The sequence below is a fragment of the Cebidichthys violaceus genome, unplaced genomic scaffold (assembly GCF_023349555.1).
Source record: "Cebidichthys violaceus isolate CVI_PGR_0920_01 unplaced genomic scaffold, fCebVio1.0.p SCAF_2, whole genome shotgun sequence".
Taxonomy (NCBI): Eukaryota; Metazoa; Chordata; class Actinopteri; order Perciformes; family Stichaeidae; genus Cebidichthys; species Cebidichthys violaceus.
Genome location: NW_027176372.1, coordinates 17,386,648 through 17,405,477, shown reverse-complemented (window position 1 = coordinate 17,405,477; position 18,830 = coordinate 17,386,648). Strand labels below are relative to the sequence as shown.

The window sequence follows — 18,830 nt, the reverse complement described above, 5'->3', positions numbered from 1 at the left end:
TTTCCTCCTATCGCTGCTGTTTCTTTGCCCTGGAGAGGGTTTGCAAATTGGAAAATTGGGTGGGACAGCAGATTTTGTTCTCTTTTTATTTGTCTGAAGGAACCAGGGGGAAAAAAAAGCCTTGCAGCCAGTTGCCGGAGGGTAAATGAGTTTTGTGTACAAGTTTAAAACCATTAATAAATAAACTACATGATGCTGCAATATTGATGATGATATAAGGTACAGGCTAAACGCAAGAGCTCTTTGACGGTTACCACTGTATAGGAAAAAAACCAGCCCTCTCTATTCTCTTAATTCTGACAGTGATATTTAACAATGCAGTGATTTAGTTAATAGCATTGTCCGGATCGGCTTAGAATACAAGTCTCATAGCTCAGTTATAGAATTAGAGATAAACTACTCCCAGTATTCCTGCACCAGCTTGCATGGCTCAAGCATGGCGGCATGTGTGTGGAAGGCGTTCGGCAGATGGGATATGTCTGATATCTCTCACTCAACATAATGAGACGAGAATGCGCTTCACCAATCTTAGGGCCCGTCTGATGGCAAGAGACACAGTGCCCACTCATACGGGAGGGATCTCTCCCCTCTTCAAAGATAATGAGATGACAATGTATTCAACTATCATTAGATAGAGACAGGGTTTTTTGGGGGGGGAGGACAGGGGGGGAAACATTCTACAGCACTTGTCTGCAGCCTTTGATCAGACGGGAAAAGCAACTGTCACTCTTTGTATCAGTGCTGGTCTCATGAAAGTGCAGCTAACTACTTTATCACTGTAACTGAAAAGCTGTAGTTTGTGTAGTTCCTCAAGCAGGTGATTTCTCAAGCTCACTTGGATTGTAAGCCGAGCAGGAACACATATCTATATGGTTGTTGTCCTGCTGCCTGTGTGATATGTTTAATCTTTGTCACTCTCTGAATTCAGTCACTTAAAAAAAAAAAAAAAAAAAAAAAAAAAAAAAACAGTTGCTGTGTAACATTACCGTCACCTGGGAAGAGAAGACACAACATTTTGCCTGACATGGCAATCCATTGGAAGATGTCAAAAGTGCCATGTTAAAGGGCTTATTTAAGCAGGCTCGACGAGACAATCTTATTCTAAGTTGACAGTTTGTTGTGGCACTTGTAGAGGGATCCATCTTGTCTTTTGTCCCCATGGTGAAGATGATCCCTCGCATGCTGTTTTTTAAAAAATTCTCAGTCTTTCTTATAATACAGTGTTTTGACAAATAAACCATCCAAATCCATTTTTTTACAGGCATTCTTCAGCGAGCATTAGGCCATCTGATCTGCGTTGAAGTTCTGAGACTGTACTTTGACAATTATGCAGCGTTTTCATTTATCTGGCAGAGGAAAATGTGTTTGGTGAAATCCCAAAATCTGTGCCTGTAAAATGCTGTAACATCTTTGCAATGCAATGATTTATAATTTATTTAGACTTTTAACCCTTATATATTGTATGTTATAGAAGAAAGCAACCTGGTATACATATGGTGTGTCTTCACAATCAATATGGTACATTGTTTGCAGCTTACACTGCGCTGTTGCATCTTTTTCTCATCACTTCCCATCTCTGTTCACTGTCAAACAAAAAAAGGGATAATAAAATATGAGTGAGAGCTGCTCCCTCACTCCTGGAAAAAAAAAAAGAAGAAAATCACAAAGGCTAGACGCAGAGCTCAAAAATAGAACAATCATTTGTCACAGAATTATGAGCGATTGTTCAAACTTTTGTGACGCCAAAATCCCTTTAAAACCTGACAATCATCTCTCAAGTCAGGACTTTTCTTCCTCGTAGGTTCTGTGCTTCCCTTAAAACTCAGCAAGATGCTCATTTGAAAGTAAGAGAAGGAGACGCCTTAACATCCAATTTCCCAACATTTCATCATCGTGTCTCAATAATTATGCAGGGTTATTAGCTCAAGTATTTGTCCTTGGCATTCTTAATGCCGGTTGACATTTATTATGAACAGTAATGATATTGGAGATCTTTGATTTGCTGTTCGCGGTGGTAAGTGTGGTTTGGTGTGTTCTCTGCAGTGCAACAGCACCCTCTCTTGATAATTTATGATATAATTACATCACCATGGAGGAGCTGTGTGGGATACAGGTGAAATATATACTAGAACTCAAAACTGCTCAAATTAACTAAACTGAGCTCTCACTAACAAAACTAAAATGGATAAATGCAAAGCTAATACTTGTATTACCAAGTTCCTGCATGAGGAGTTGACAATGTAAATTTGTGTTGGAAACCTCTGCACTTATCATATTCCCACTTTCTGTTTTGTTCTGTATTTTGTACTGCACTGAATGGACAATATCCACATCTCATTTAACACAAACTGTAATGCCCAATATCTTAAATCTTCTGTTTAGCTTTGTCTCTAGCTCCTTTTTTGTAATGTTTCTGGGTTTAAACGGGGTTTAACACTTATTCATTATTTGGGGATTTGGCTTTTTTCTGGTGTGATTTAAAAATAATTTCAGGCAAGAAGGAACTGTTTTGTGATGATTCATATAGATTAATACATAATTACATATACAATATAGAGAAGTATCATTTAGTCAGCATGTCGGATTCTTGGGATTCAATTTAAAGAGGATCTGAAGACCTTTTAAAGTGATATGTTTTATTATATGTAGGTCATGTTGAATACCTAAAAGTGTTAAATAAAAGGATCAAAGGATTATCATAAAAGTTTTTTTGAGTTGTTAAACTTCAGGTAGCTAGAGTGAAGTCAGTGCTGCACCACCTCACTTTTATATTATCAGTGGATTGTATTACTTAAAAATTCTGGCAAAACATTGAGCAACAGTCAAATGACTCTAGTGAAAGTGTAACCTTTACCATTGTTAAGTTGTATGGTAACATAAAGCACTTTTCCTATGGCCCTTTCATCCACATCAGGTTTGGAAACCTTATGATTTGAGGTATGCACTTATCATGTGACACTGACTGGCTCAGTGTTTAGGTCATGATGTATTTTTTAACTATGTGTGGCAACTAGACTGTCTAACAGATATATAATTTAAGATTGGGCAATACTGAGCTACCCTCAGGAGAATAATCTAATGATGCACATTTGCAACAAATTACATACAGCTATTTTTATCACAGACATTACACTATGCCTTTGAATTAATACGACAGATATAAAGTGAGATATACTGTAAATTCTACATTCTAGGGTGTTCAGTAATATTGTGCTCTGAACAGGTGAACTCAGGGGAAAGCTATTATCCTTTATTGATCTCCATTATACGATCTGACAGAAGGAGATGCCGATAAACAGAAACAGAAAGTTGGAGAAGGAGATTAATCTTCACACGATCTGAGATACGGATTGAGTAAAGAAAAAAAAAGCTATTCCTCAAAATGAAAAAGATAAAGGTGTGTAATATGTTGTGTATTTTGAAAATAACTAGAACTCTTCGTGTGAACACATAAGCCAGTATTTTGTATTCATCAAAATCTAATCAAACAAGAGAGAGGAGGTTGGGGGGACCTTGAAACTATTTTGAGGATAAACAATGAAAAAACGAAGGCAAGCAATGGCAGTTGGTCCTCAGTCTGTCGAGTGATATCAACAAACATGCGCTTGATTTAAAAAAAAAAAAAGTCAACACTTCAATAAGAAGAACACTTAGGTTAATGACGATTTCAAAGAAGCTTCCAAGTCTGTTTAGTCAAAGAATCAGTTTAGTTTACTCAAAGCAGAACAAGAGAAATCAAAACCTTCCCGCTGAGGGGCCACATTCAGCTCTAAACATGGATTTGAACATGCAGAGAAGACTGAAGTCATTTTATTTATAGTTTTGCATGCTGTACAAAATTATGATTTCAAAACTAACATTTGGACCCCAAAACATGTTATAATTACAGTTACAAATTGTTGTCATTGTGATGAAATTAGTAGTTTTTCAATTTGTATCATCAGAACACACAACTATGAACCTAAAGATTTTAATCAAAGTCACAATAGTGAAGTTCTGTTGAAATCAAGTTTCCCGAATGCTGCACATAAGACTCAGAATGCTGGTTTGGATGCACCTGGTGTCACTCAGCCATAGTTTGCTGTTACTTATGCGTTACTCCAATGGTTGTGTTGTGAATGTTGAGATCATCTACATGACCCAAAAGGCATCCTACCCTAGAAAGTACAGAACAGACAGTGATGTTGATATAGAATATTGTATAACTCAAAACATTCGCTCAGTCAGCATGCACAGAAATAAAGACAAAATAATAATAATAACAACTGTAGTCACCAGAGTGCACTGGTTTAAGTATGATTCTATCAACACAAATATAGTTTCAGAAAGTTCACAAAAATCTACAGCAATGTGAAATATCAATATGATATATTTTCTGTAATTCACAATTTTGTAAACTTTTTATATAATGCGTAACACGACTTCTAATACAAGCAAATGACTTTGGTGTTTTGTAGCTACGGGCTCAATAAAAAAAGAAAATGTCCAAATATATTGTTCACTAAAAAGTTGGATTTCATTCCTGTACTTCAAACTCTTGTTCAAAGCGGTCTTCTTCCCTAAAGAGTACGAATCTTTTCAGACCACCCACTAAGGAAAGACACAGGAACAAGGTTCCATTTATGTATCATAAGAACTTTCATTTGAGTAGCTATAAAGTGAAATATAAACCCCAAAATATACTGTACTGTATGTGATGGCACTGATAAGAAAAGTCTCTGTATAGATGTAAACTAACCTGCAGGCTTATTTGCTCGAAATGTTACTTTCACATTTAATTTTTATAGACGTACACAGAATGTTTCAGAAAACTATCATAACAAAGCAGTACAACAAAGGCCTGGCACTTGCTACAGCTCTGCCAAGTCTATGGAAATTCTTGATCGGTTGAGAATGTGGAGAATGTGCAGTGCATTCCAGTTTCTGAACTAGTCCTCCCCAGTGGGCAGGCATGTCCACTAATGATAGAAACAATGGCTTATGGGCAAGGCTCTGTCTGTGTTTCCTTCAGAAAAATATGGAAAGCCGAGTTAAAGAAGAAGAAAAAAATAAAACATGACTCTCGAAGGATGTGTCCTTGATCCGTTGTTTTGTTTGTCCACTCTTCTTCGCCGCTCTTTCATTTGTTTCCCATGCTGTCGTGAGACAAAACGCTCAAGGCAATTTCACCACCACCACGCAGGCGCCGGCCCTGCCAATGTTGAGAGGGACCTCCTACAGGATGACAGAGGGGTTAACATGCAGCCTCTCATCTGAGGCTCTCTTCAGAAGGAATCCCATTTTACTTCATGCATATAAGAGGGTTACAGAGGCGAGATAGAAAAAAAACATAGCAAGCTATAAAGTATTGATAGCATTCAGAGACTTCAGCAGATTTATCCTCCCAAAGCGTGTTAACTGGAACCCCGATATTACATGTAACCAGTTCTGGCAAAAGCTACAATTCAATTGAACAGTTTTCACCATTTTCAATGTCAAAAGTTCCCTATTTATATTTATGTCCAAAACAATAATAAGAGTTGTGTAACTGTGATGAATTATCGGTTGATGTGATTACCTCAGTCCACTCATTGTTCTGCGCATCGTAGGACTCGACAGTGTTCAGATATGACTGGCCATCGTATCCACCTACAGCATAAAGCCTGTCACCCAGCAGGCAAACACCCACTGCGTCCCGGGGAACACTGAGGGAGGACACAGTGGTCCATGTGTCCGTCTTTGGGTCATACCTGTAATACAATAGTTTTACAGGTAGGGATTTTATGATTAAAAAAATGATTTAAATTATCCAATCAACATGAATCTCAAGAGGAAAACTGTGTCCCATCCCCACTTAATGAGAAACCCTGATGTCCCCCCCCCCCCCCTCTTTAATCACAGATGTCTGCATGGTCAACTTCTTTCAGCTCACACAGGGAGCCAGATTGAAACTAAAAGCAAAGATTGTTTCTTGGACAGCAGCTGGCGGCTGCTGGCTCCACCGAGAGCTGGACTCAAGAGTGAAGGAAGATGTTGCTGAATGTCGTTTTCACCATGCTGACCGCTAAAATGAGCACAAAGAAGACACCCTTTATGATTTTCTTTCAATGATTTCTGGATAATGAAGTCATTTAAATGTTGAGAAATGTAGTCATGCCTTGCTGAAAGTTGGTAGTATTAAAGTTTAAAGCTTTTTATCAGTTTTAAACAAATCAGTTCATGGTTTGTAAAATACTTCAAAAATATTAATTTGAAAGCTAAAATATTGTCTAATATTGGAGACTGCTACATTAATATAATCGACTTTAAAATGCTCAATTTAAATGACTCAAAATGCTTTCCAGTGAGTAAAATCACTGTTTTAAAGATCCCTTTATGACTGCCTCATTGATTAAACGCTGAAGGATAACTACTATTATTTGAAAACTAATTATTTGAGTAAATGGGTGTTGGAATAAAATGTCAAATGGTGGAAAAATACAAAGCAAGAAGGTATTCTGAGCAGTTAATTATCACTGGAGATGCTCTACTGTGAGTCAGATTCAGGATATAACGGCCACCAGATGGCGCCAGATATTATAAAATGGAAAACATCTGTGGAAACTATGATCTCTTCAATTGAGTGTTATAATACAGACATGTCTCGAAATGCAGGAACAGGGTGGGGATCGTGAGTTTGTCTCCCTTTTGTTCTTACAGCTTCGTCTCCACCCACGAGTGAATTCAACTGCAATCCAAAAGCGCTTATGAAACATTTTCGTGCTTGTGTGTTTTATCCAGAGAAGAGGCTTTTACCGACCTTTCAACACAATCGGAGAGTCTAGAACAGTGGTTGGAAGCTGGCGCGTCGTGGCCGCCTACAGCATACAGGAAGTTGTTGTACGTCGCCACACCCACTCCTCCTCGCCTCTTGGCCATGGGAGTACACATGCTCCACTTGTTGGTGTGCGGATCGAAGCACTCCATTGACCTCAGACATGAGCTGCCGTCTCGACCACCGACTGCAAACAATCTGAGAAATTAAATATATTGGGTTAAAAATCTCTAACATCTGACACGTACGTACATACAGTGCTAGTGGAGCTGGAGGCAGTGGCTCACATCAGATGGTTGTAAAAAGTTATGATAGAACAGTGATGACGTGACAGATGTTCAAGATACAGCAGAGTGGATAGCATTGTTTTAAAGGCCCGTACCTTGTGAGAGTTCTCTCCCACAAAAATCACATCAGTATTTTAGGCGCTTGTAGCTCACAGGCCCGACAGAAAGTAGAGACAAGGGAAACAGTTTCCTTGTTGTCTATTTTTGACCTAGATGCAGAAATAACTCTGCATTGACTTTAACACTGAATACTGGATGTAGCCGAGCAGCAAGCTTGTTCTTCCTTCACCACACAAACCCATTTAAATGAGGCTGTGAGCCAGTCGCTTCTTTGCTTAATTTACTATTAAATAGTGTTGTTAGGCATTTAATACATACAAATATACAAAGTGTTTTGCTTTTATAGAGTCTCGATTACCCTGAATAAATTACCACACTGATCAGAACAGCCTTTGCTGTGAGCTGCTAACTACTGCAGCCACCGTGTAGTTTATCTCACACAGACCACAAAGGTTGATTCTGCATTCAAGAAGTGCAATGTTGTCAAACTATTACTGCACCAATGCTGCACTTCAGCTTTACCTGGACTTGTGCACTGGGAATTACATCATAGCTGTGTTACTGCATGCTCTATTCCAAGTTGCATATTACTGTACATTAGTTATGTTCCTTATCCGAAGCAATTTTTTAAATTGTTCATGTTTGTTCAGTTCACTCAGCAAATAATTTTTTTTTTTAATAAATCTAATCACTACTTTATTTAGTTTTTGTTAAAATCACAGAGTTTTTGCATGACAACCACAGATGGCTTATCTTAATTAAAGCAGACATGATGGTTGTGCTTAAATTTCAGGTCAAACAAGGTGATTTTGATGTTGCTAAAACATGCATAACAATGTCTGTAGGTTTGATAGAGCAACTTACTTTCCATTGAGCGCTGTGACTCCCATGGTGCTCCGTGGTGTCGACATACTCGCCACATAGTTCCACTGTCTGGCCTGCGGGTCCCAGCGTTCCACTGTGTTGAGGTAGCTCCAGCCGTCGTGGCCCCCCACAGCATACATTGGGCCCTCCAGCACTGCAATACCTACACAGATGGAAACAAGAGATTTAGGTTGGAGTTATTGGCAGTAATGGGATATATTAATCCATCATTAGTTTATAATCACCTTCAACTAAGAATTATGTTTTCATTAGCGTAGAACGAGCCCTCATATTTACATAGGGAGCATGTCCTCTTCACAGAGTCCGCTATGTTGCACTGCCATGTTTCTGCAGTAGCTTAGGACGGACAGACCAAACACTGTGGCTATAAGAGGGCCTCTCGCTTTTTAGGTTGGCTGAAGGCAACCATAGTTCTCCAATGCTTGGAAAGGGAGGAGGTGAGGAGAGGGGTGTTCATTTGGATGCAATCTGCAAACACACGGCTAGATTTGACTAAATCCTACACACTGCTGCTTTAAATGATCTCTGTTGAATCTGCCCGTCTCAGAGTCTGCATTATGGGTCATTCCCGGCTGTTCAGCTCCCTGCACAGTGACATTAGTCCTTGTGCTTCATACTTGTGTATTAATATGTGAATTTTTTTAAGTTGATCATAAAGAATCAATGCAATTTAATGAGATTTCCAAATAAAAGCCTTGTTTTCTTGAAACAGTTCTTAGAGAGAGCTGACGCCGAGGTATGTTTTTCATTTTAGAACTGGGCAGGGTGAGTCATACAGCTAACCAAATCTATTCAGAAAACAGGAAGACTATAAAACTGCATTGTTATTCCTCATTCTCAAGGCACAGAGGAAAGCGGTTTTCCCCAGCAACATAGCAGAGGATGTTTCAACACAATGGATTTTTATATTACCACCCTTATTTCCTTTGGTGAGAGTTCAATTATTTGGAGGGAACATGAGGTAAGACCACATTCAGAGAACCTCGAATGACATAAACACTGTCCGACAGAAACAATACTCGTAGGGAGACTTCCTTTTATTACCGACTGGTGGCTTTGGAATAAAGAAATACCTTTTTTTTTTCTTGTCTTCACCCCTGATGCACACAGCAGGAAATGGTTGGCCAGGGGTGTTGATAGACACTAAGCTCAAATGTATTCACACTCAAAATATGCACGCCACAGCAGCAAGAGATATTTGCTACGGGAAAGATCAAAGACGACACAGGTAATCTGTACAGTGTGATCTCCTGGGCTGGCTGATACCTCTGACCACACTGGGTGAGCGAGCTGAATGCTTTGACAAGATCTCCCTGTTCTGTTACCCAGACCTGTTTCAACTGTGAATCAAAACGCTTCTGATATGAGATTTATTGGGCAGGGAAGGGTAAGGAAGAGCAGGGCCGCGCACCACCTGCCAAGCTTTGATAGGGGAATGGGAAAATATCAAAGGTCTATCTCAAAAGAAATGTCTGATTTCTTTTTTTTCCAGCAGTCCAGCTGTTACCCTCCTGAGCATGCATCCTGCAGTTTTTGGTGTTTCATAACACCAGGTAGCCTGAACGAGCTAGAACCTCAAACCTTGAAATAGTTGTACGAATTGTGTTTTCACACATCCACTGAAAACATGACAATAAAGGTAGAAGGAATTTACAGTGTTTCCCATTAATTACCTACGCTGTGGCAGCCCGCCAAAGTCTAATTTGTCCCGTCACAGTTTCATAATGAATACAAAATATTTTTACACTGCTCCACTGATGGGCTGTCTGGCCCTCTTTTGGCGCATTTCTTCCGCAGCTATGTGCAGCGACCGGATCTATTTCACCACGAAAAGTGAAAGTAGCTTGCTGCACTGGGCGGGTCGGCTTCGCAGCGACCCTCGTCTGGACGTTGTTGCTTCCAGGGGCCATGAACTTAGTGCTCGCTGTGTCCTCATTTCCTGCGGTGCAACTGTTAACCAGGGCGGACTGCCTAAACTGCACAATCTGCGGCGATGCCGGCAACCCACCCACTCCATCTTGAAACACGGCACCTGTCTCATTTACCATGCTTAGTGGGGGTGACTTTCTTGCTCTCATCGCATTCATATTCATATTCATACAACCAATGTGTTTATGATTCAAATATTTACTAGAGCACAGAATACATAATACTCTATTACAAGTAAAAGATCTGCATTCAAAATGTTACTTTAAAAAGCCTATATCATTATATTATAATTGTTGATGTATTAATGTGTTCATCACTTTAATGTCACAGCAGAGCTCATTTTAACTACTTTTTATAATTGATAATAATATATAGGCTATATACTAAATAATACATCATAGTTTATAAGCTGGTTAATTTCTATATATATATTAAGAATCTAAATCTGCAAACTAGCCTAAATAATATATGGAGTGAAGTTAAAAGTACAATATTTCCCTCTAAGATGTAGTGGAAAAACAAAGGATGGAAATACTGAAGTGAAACACAAGTACCTCAAAATTGTACTGAAGTACAGTACTTGAGTAGCCTAATTGTGCTTTGTTATATTTCAGTATTGCTAGAAAAAGAGCACAAAATAGTTAATTCATATACAGTGTGTGTGTGTGTGTGTGTGTGTGTGTGTGTGTGTGTGTGTGTGTATAAAGAGCACCAGATTGATGCCTTTAACCTTAAAATGTACATAATTTTCTTCCAGGGGAGCTTGCCTCCCGGAACACTAATTTAACTAAAGTGTTTCAAAAATATCAAATATGAACAAAGATACTATGAAATTGAGAACTTTGAAGTCTTGATGACATGTAGATCTGAAAATTGATTAATCAACGATCTAAATATATAGTCATTGATCATTCAATTTATCAAATAAGAACACTAAATATCCACTGGTTCCAGTTTCTCAAATGAGAAGATTTCATCCATAAAAGTAAACAAAATATCTTTGGGTTTTAGACTGTAGAACGGATAAAACAAGCAATTTGAATCCATCAGGTTGAGCTCTGCAAAGTTTCCTTGAATGTTTTGGCATTATTTTGTAACAGTAGACACTACTATTAATCAGTAAATTGTGAAAATAATTGGGAGACTAACTGAATGTTAGTTGCAATCCTACTGACATATTCGTCGTTCGAGAGTGTCCACATCTCCTTTCTGTAATTATTATATTATCTATCAGTGTGGTACTTTCTTTTTAGTCAAATAAGTGGAGCTCACGAGACACACTCACCAAGGCCATGCCTGTGTGTTGACATGGGAGGCATAGTAGACCACACTTTATTGATCGGATTGTAACACTCCACCATGTTGGATGTTTTGAGTCCATCTCTCCCTCCGACCACATAGAGCTTGTTGTCTATAACTGCGACGCCAAACTGCAGCCTGCGTCCGTTCATGGCACCAACCTGGACCCAAGTGTTAGTCCGCAGGTCGTACTTCTCTATAGTGGTGGATCCTAAAACCACAGACACAATAAGTGTTACAATTCAAATACACTGTCTTGCTGTTAATGAATAACCACTGTGTATGTGCGCGTGGGCCATACCTTTGGTAGCATCCATCCCTCCCACAGCATAAAGTGCGCCCACAGTGGACTTTCTAGGTTTGGTTCTTGGGCTCTGAAACATGGGACGTCTCTCAGGCAGAAGATGGTACTTCATGGCCTCCATCAGCAGCTTTTGGCATTCCAGATCATCGGAGAACATCTTGTTGTTTTCCAGATCGGCAAGGAGCTAAATTTCAAGGGTTCACTTTTAATAGGCTACATTGTAAGAAATAATGTATTCAAGATATAATGTGTAGAAAAAGGGCCACGTGTTTATACAAATATACGACATGTACTGAAATACCTAAAGCCAGGTTAGTCTCATGTAGAATTACTTTTTGTATGATTAAATGTAAACTTAAAAAAAATACAAACAAATACTGTATTTTGACAAATACAGTGATTTCTTTCTGTTTATCTGAATCACAGCCAACACTATCTCCCTACCCAATGGATGAGATAACTTATGTTTCTGATCATATTTTGCATATCATTTATATTCATAAAAACAATCACTTCATTGTTGTTTGCAGACAGCAATGTTGTACATAGTTTTGTATCCTGCATCTATTCACTGAATATAAAATGAAAAATAAAGCACATATGTACAAAATTTGTTTAAAAAAAAAACTCTGAAAAAAAAAAACTGAAAATGAAGCTGCCATAATTTAAAAGAAGGGCGATATTTTCATACTTCAGATCTGCCAAAAAAATCCTATCTGGATTTGTTGTTATGTAAATTAGGGAGACATGACACAGTTGTAAAACAATGCTTGTTCTCAGAAATACAGCATTCATAAAACATGAGTTGCAGTGCAGTGTTTAAAACAATAATAATTCAAACATAAGCAAGCATAGTCTGACATTGCATATAAAAAGTCATGTGTATCTGTCGTGCCAGTTTGATTTCTCACTCAGAGGGGAGATTTTTCTTCTTCAACCACTAACATAAACAAAGGGATTATTGACAATGCAGTAGTTCACTGCCTTTCAGTGGAAGACTGAGGGTAGGTGGTTCTCTTGCAGTAAATGTATGGTGCTTAAAGCTGAAACAAGTTGTCGATTCATTGATCGGATCGTCTTTCAAGCTAAAGTGCTAAATATTCCTTATCATCTCCAGGACTCCAGGAATGGCTGCTTTCCTTTTGCTTTTATGATAGTAAACTGAATATCTTTGGATTTAAGACTATTACTACGACAAAACAAGGCATTTGAATATAATTTATGTCAGACTCTGAAAGTTATTATTACCATTTCCTGACATGTCATAGACAAAATGTCTGAAAGCCTGTAAAACTATTAAGAAAACATTTGTAAAAAAGTGCATTATAAATCCAAAATCTCACCCGGGGTACGTACAGTAGAAAAGGTAAAAAATTACGCCTTCTGTCACACTAAGCCGTCAGCTTAGTTGACGGCTACAAACTCGAGCAAAAGCACAGTATATGATCCTGATCATACCTTTTTCTTACCATCTCTACCCCCTCACCCGCTATCTCACCTGTGGGGGAAGAAGAGGCAGACGGATGAAGGCGAGAAGCACCCCAAGGTCCTGTTGTCGATGCTGGACGTCGTACCGCACCCACATCATCAAAGCCTGGAAGATGGTCTCCTCATCGGGGACGTTGATTTCATCGCTGGAGAGCAGCTTAACAATCTCAGCCGTGGGGAGCAGCAGGAACTCCTGGTTCTGAATGACCTCCAGGAAGTGTTCCTGGAACGCAGAGGAGACGGGTAGGAAGCAGATAATCATCAGTCATTAGCTGAGGAGAAGTGGTGCAGTGGTGTGTGTGTGTGTGTGTGTGTGTGTGTGTGTGTGTGTGTGTGTGGCTGTGTGTCTATGCCTATGAGGATGGCAGAAGGACAGAGAGGTGAAGAACAGTGAGTGCAAATAGATAGAGAATGCCAATTTAGAGGTCTTTATTGACAATTTATTATATAACTGATGGTGAAATACTCTCTCACACATTTTGACACATATGTGATTTACTTAACATCCATGCAACAGCAGGCTACAAATCAGTCTGGCATGAAGCGTCTCCAAGAAAAAGCCTCTTCATAAGCTCTTACAACATTTTTGCTGCCGATTGTACGGGACACCGTTAAACCAATATAAGATGCTTAATGAGAAACAAAAGCACTGCACACCAACATTACCATCACACCGTTACAGTGTCCAGCTGTACGTTTTTGTGGAAGCTGTTCTCTATTGCCTTTCTTAAGATTGATCTTCCATTTGCTGGCCAGAAGCCCAGACAATATTACAGCACTGCATGGCTACCTCTTCAAGGACATTGTCTCTGGGCAGTTCCATTAGAGATGATGCTATATAAAACGCCCTCCTGCCTCTACAGTATGTTATGTCCAACATTAAAACACATGAAAGACATATGGAGCAATCCTTGGCCATAATCAGGCCGATTCCTTCATCAAAAAGGCAGCTGAGCATTAATTGTTAAGCTGCTTTAATAACTGAGACTGGTTGCTCAACAATTAAGAAAAACAAGCAGGCTATTGATCATCAACTTGCAACAAATTACAGAGTCTCTGTCCAATCCATTATGAGAGTGTCTTTTTTCAGAGCTCAACACAGACAGCTCTAATGAAATGAGGGACATCTATTGATCTGTTGTGGTAACACTGAGGGAGAAAAGCCATCCAACTCTTTTACGTTGCTTTAAACCAATTATTTGTAATTACCAGTGCCGAACAGCTGACAACAAAATTGAAAGCTCAACCGAGTTTGTTTCATAAACATTTAAAAGGATGTGTTTTTAGATGCTGGCAAACTCATTGGTGGGTAAACTGCTTGGAAAACAAGATCAGCGGGAGAGGATGCTAATTGATTTAACTACTGCAAAAGAGTAATTGCGTAATAATAGTGTTTTCTGAGGCGGAGGAACGCTGATGTTTAATGGGAATGAGGCTGGGAGAATTACTTTTTAAGAACAAGTTGATTACCATGCAATTTGCAGAGGCTGGCAAAGACAGATTGCTATATTTTGCAATTTTTCTAAATTTGGATTCATTCATTAAAATACACAAATTCTATAGTATTAATTATTATTTCTGCTTGGAGAATCATGTGATCGCTCGCGTGCATACATGTGTCCAAGACTGAGTGTGCACCTCTGTGTCTGTCCATGCCTAATCTCGCATTCTGTTGCAGCACACTGCGTACAATTTTAGATGGCCAGCTATGTGTGAATGCTCTTCTCGTTGTTTCTCAAAACACCCTTTACAGCCTGTTATACACTACCATTGACTGCTTGCTGACTTCTCACTCACTACTCTCAACAGGCCCCGCCCGGTAGGGGCCACAAGCGATAATACAGCTGAGTGCTTCACCAAACCCCAGCCTCTATTAGGCATCACCCTCACGTTTGAATGCTTAATGTCTCAGTTACGACTGTGAGATGCGCACCTGGACGGAGCAAGTGCGAACATCTGCAGAGATTAAAATAAGAGCGTATCTGTTTTTGTGATACGTGTGAGTGCAAAAGACGCTACACTTGCGGTCTAGACTGGGGAGTTAGCCAATTAGCCAATTGTGGGTTGCATTCATTCATTACAGCAGTGGTCGTTGCAGACTCACCTGGCAGCAGATATGTAACTAAAATATAGTTTTATTGCTGGAAAGAACTACTGTCATCCAAACAATATAACAATACATTTTTTCGATGACTGCAACGAAAGAGGGCAACTCTTTCATAAAGGAAAAGGATGTTAGGGGTGGATCTCAGCGGCTTTGCTTAAACAGGAAAAACAAGCTTATCAAAACACAACTTGCTCCACTCACAAACCAGATGACGGACTTCGCGGAAGCCCGCAGCTCTTGCTGCTCATTACTGAAGTGATTGAACAGGAAGTTGAACCTCTTGTGCAGTCTGATGATTAGATTAACCTCCTGGTCCTGGATGGGGTCTATGTAAACAGACTGAGCAGATGTCCTCTAGGAGATAACGCCTGCCTCATGCTTTCACTTCTGCGTGGCCAAACAAGATGTTATCTGACAAATATGTGCATGAATCTTAATCAAATGCAAATATTCCTTGCAGAAATATATAGCAGCCACATTTTCACAAGTCTGGCAGTGCACTAATCAATATGAAGCAACGTGCTATCTCTTACTAACAGCCACAAAACCAAATTAGATGAAGTAAGAGCATGAAACTATTCAATTTCTATTCAAATGTGGACGTCACCCATTTCTCTGCTGAAATTAGATGATATAAATAACCAAGACACCGACAGTTTACGCCTTTACAGGTTATGACAGGTTATTTTAATTAAATAGTCTCCAGAGGACAGCCAAACATATTTCAATGTGTTATGTACAGTATACCGTGTGTGTGTGTGTGTGTGTGTGTGTGTGTGTGTGTGTGTATATACTATATATATATATATATATACAATATTTGTTTAAATATATATTATATACATATATATATATATATATATAAATATATAAAAAATATATACACACATATATATATATATATTTATATATATACACATATGTATATTCATATATACACACATATATATATATATATATATATATATATATATATATATATTTTTATATATATATATATATATATATTTATATTTATATATATATATTTATATATATATATATATATTTATATATATATATTTATATATATATATTTATATATATTTATATATATATATTTATATATTAGTATACTGCATTCACAAAACATTGGTTATTACCCATCAGATTTGCACTGAAAAAGAGGCTTTGATTATGTGCAGCAGAGTCAATTTGATTCACTGTAGTACAGGCTGCCTCTCAGTACATATAGTGTTAATTAAACCACACTTTAAAATACTCTTGTTACTGTTTCATTAGCACAGCACCTCTTGTGCATTCATGCAATGAAGAGTCACATTTGAGTGTGATCTCTTCTTCCAAAATGAATAATTTAGCCCACCCCGGCCATGCAAATGTGGTATAGCGCTAATCGCCCTCCTACCATGGTGTAGTTATGAGCCACATTGAGCAGGTCCACGCAGCCTTGGGCGTCTGCAAAGGAGCGTATTCCCAGGCAATTGGAAGGATGCAGCTGTTTCATCAAGAAGTTACAGCAAACCTGGATGACTTGTGAAAGCTGGAGGAGGCAAGCTGCCGCCAATAAACTCTCAATGGTCTCCTCTTTCAGCTCAAGGACGCCTGCAATGTCAGGACAAGCAAAACATATTTTTATGTCACGACTGGATGTAACCATAGTGGCACATACAGCGGTGGGAGAAGTATTGCAATCAAACAAACTGGATAATCATCATTATATCATTTTACCCCATTTTACAATTTGAATACTGTGGGTATGGATTTTCCCAACGTTTCTCCAAAGGGATTTGTCTTGTAGAATAAAGCAACGCTATGTTTAAGTGCTGTCCAGTCAGTCAGCCCAGTGATGAATTGCCTTATTGATACATTTTAATCATACTTGATTTCAAAAGTCTCATAACTACTTACAAGAGCTAGTGAATGTCTTTACGAGCACTCACCGGTGTAGGCAAAATGAACCAGGGATCTGAGGGCCTCTGGATCGACTCCCTCCATCTTGATCTCCTCCTGCTTTGCCTCTCTCACGTCGCTGGTGAACATAGCGGCGAAGTAGTCCGACACGGCACTCAGGACCAGTCTGCCGTAAAGAAAACGCAGTGGATTAATGCTCTTGTACCGCACATGAGTTTGCATGTCTATGGGGATCTATATGCTGATTATTTTGAGTGGTTGGAGAATAAATCCTGAGATTGTATCCTGAGATCTCCTCAAATGTAGCTTTGCATCATAAGAAAAGGTATCACAGCATCATATTGTACTGTCGGTGTAATCATTTCATGTAGTACTTTTTCTAACAGAATGCTTTTACACCATGCTAGGTACTGTTCCCACACATTCTCTATCATTCCACTTGTGTATGATTAATGAAATTACCCCACATACTCCATGTTGCTAATAACTGCACTGGTCAGACTTCTAATTTTGTTCGCTCATTTGTCTAGCTCTCATAACACGGGTTGATTCAGGGAGAGATCATATGGCAACACAAGGAATTGAGATCGAGTGACACAGTCCAATAGTCTAATATTCCCATAATGTTGTGGTTTCTAATATAAATATATATATAAATACTTATTATATCATCTTTCATTTATTTTGTCACACCGTCCCTGCTTTACTTGGTTGTGTCCTATGAACAAATACAAAGCCACATTGAAACAGGCCGTCAGAGAGCTGATTTCTTCAACTAGGTCAGTCACTGATACTTCTTTCTCTCTCTGTGGAGAATTCTGGTTTCTGTTTCGTGAATCTATCTGGATGAACTAACAAAATATGCTGGCAGACAGACATACACAAGCACATGCACTCGGTGATCGTGATGCAATGAACGTGATGCCTTTCTGCATTCAGGAGATTTGATGTCATGCCATTCAGCCGAGGGCTGGATGCCCAAATATTGACACATCCATGTATTGGATCGCCGTGCTCTTCCACTCCACAAATGTAATGTGGAAATGAGGAAGGGCAGAGGTGTAATTAGATCACAGCAATGTGCATTATTTAGATGCAAACCAGTGAACATGGAGTTTGCATATCTTTCCTGTCACCTGAAAATCAGAACAATCTTGCTTTGAATTTTAAAGATCATTTGATTATTCGTCGGATGGATTGCGACTGACGAAATGTATTTAAGAATGCGAACTGTGGTCAAGACCAAAGCCTGAACGCTTGCATCAACAACTTAATGAAATGAATCCAGATGAGCGTCTGTATCTCTTAAATCAAACTGATGCAGGTGTGGTTAATGAAATCTAAGAGGACACAAATACCAACCTGTGAGCAGGTATCTTATGATCCCCTGCTATCAAGAGGACATCACACAGCTGCTTGTGCTGGAGGTAGGTCTCCATCTTACGGAAAGTCTGTTCTGCATGATTTGTGGCCTGGAAAAACTCATCAGAGGAGTTGGTGTTCATTTTGGAGAAGGTGCTAAGAGCCAACCTGTGGAAGAGAGAGGAGATGTATAGACAAAAGCAATAGACCCTGTCTGTATGTCTATAGCACCTGTGCATTCTGTGCATCTTGTCCATTTAATTGGAATACTTCTGCACTTTCTGAACATTTGGTCATTGTACCAGGAGCCATTTAGAACATTGCATGAAGTCTGCTCTAAATAACCAGAGAAGGTTCTGTTGCGTTAACCTTTGGCCATCGTTTGTTTTGGACATCGACATGTGT

General features: G+C 39.0%; 1 protein-coding gene across 2 annotated transcripts in view; it reads right to left on the bottom strand.

Moving 5' to 3' along the window:
- Positions 1 to 3,688: 3,688 nt before the first annotated feature.
- klhl4 (kelch-like family member 4) overlaps positions 3,689 to 18,830 on the bottom strand; it is a 28,945-nt gene continuing 13,803 nt past the window's right edge. For both annotated transcript variants that reach the window (XM_068714903.1, XM_068714901.1), the window contains exons 2-11: positions 18,426 to 18,593; positions 17,093 to 17,229; positions 16,558 to 16,754; positions 13,056 to 13,268; positions 11,555 to 11,741; positions 11,240 to 11,464; positions 8,005 to 8,167; positions 6,779 to 6,991; positions 5,558 to 5,729; positions 3,689 to 5,214 (exon numbers count right to left, since the gene is read on the bottom strand). In XM_068714903.1, the coding sequence (XP_068571004.1) occupies positions 5,155 to 5,214; positions 5,558 to 5,729; positions 6,779 to 6,991; positions 8,005 to 8,167; positions 11,240 to 11,464; positions 11,555 to 11,741; positions 13,056 to 13,268; positions 16,558 to 16,754; positions 17,093 to 17,229; positions 18,426 to 18,568 (1,710 nt within the window). In that variant the 5' untranslated portion in view covers positions 18,569 to 18,593 and the 3' untranslated portion in view covers positions 3,689 to 5,154. The remainder of the gene's footprint in view (positions 5,215 to 5,557; positions 5,730 to 6,778; positions 6,992 to 8,004; positions 8,168 to 11,239; positions 11,465 to 11,554; positions 11,742 to 13,055; positions 13,269 to 16,557; positions 16,755 to 17,092; positions 17,230 to 18,425; positions 18,594 to 18,830) is intronic.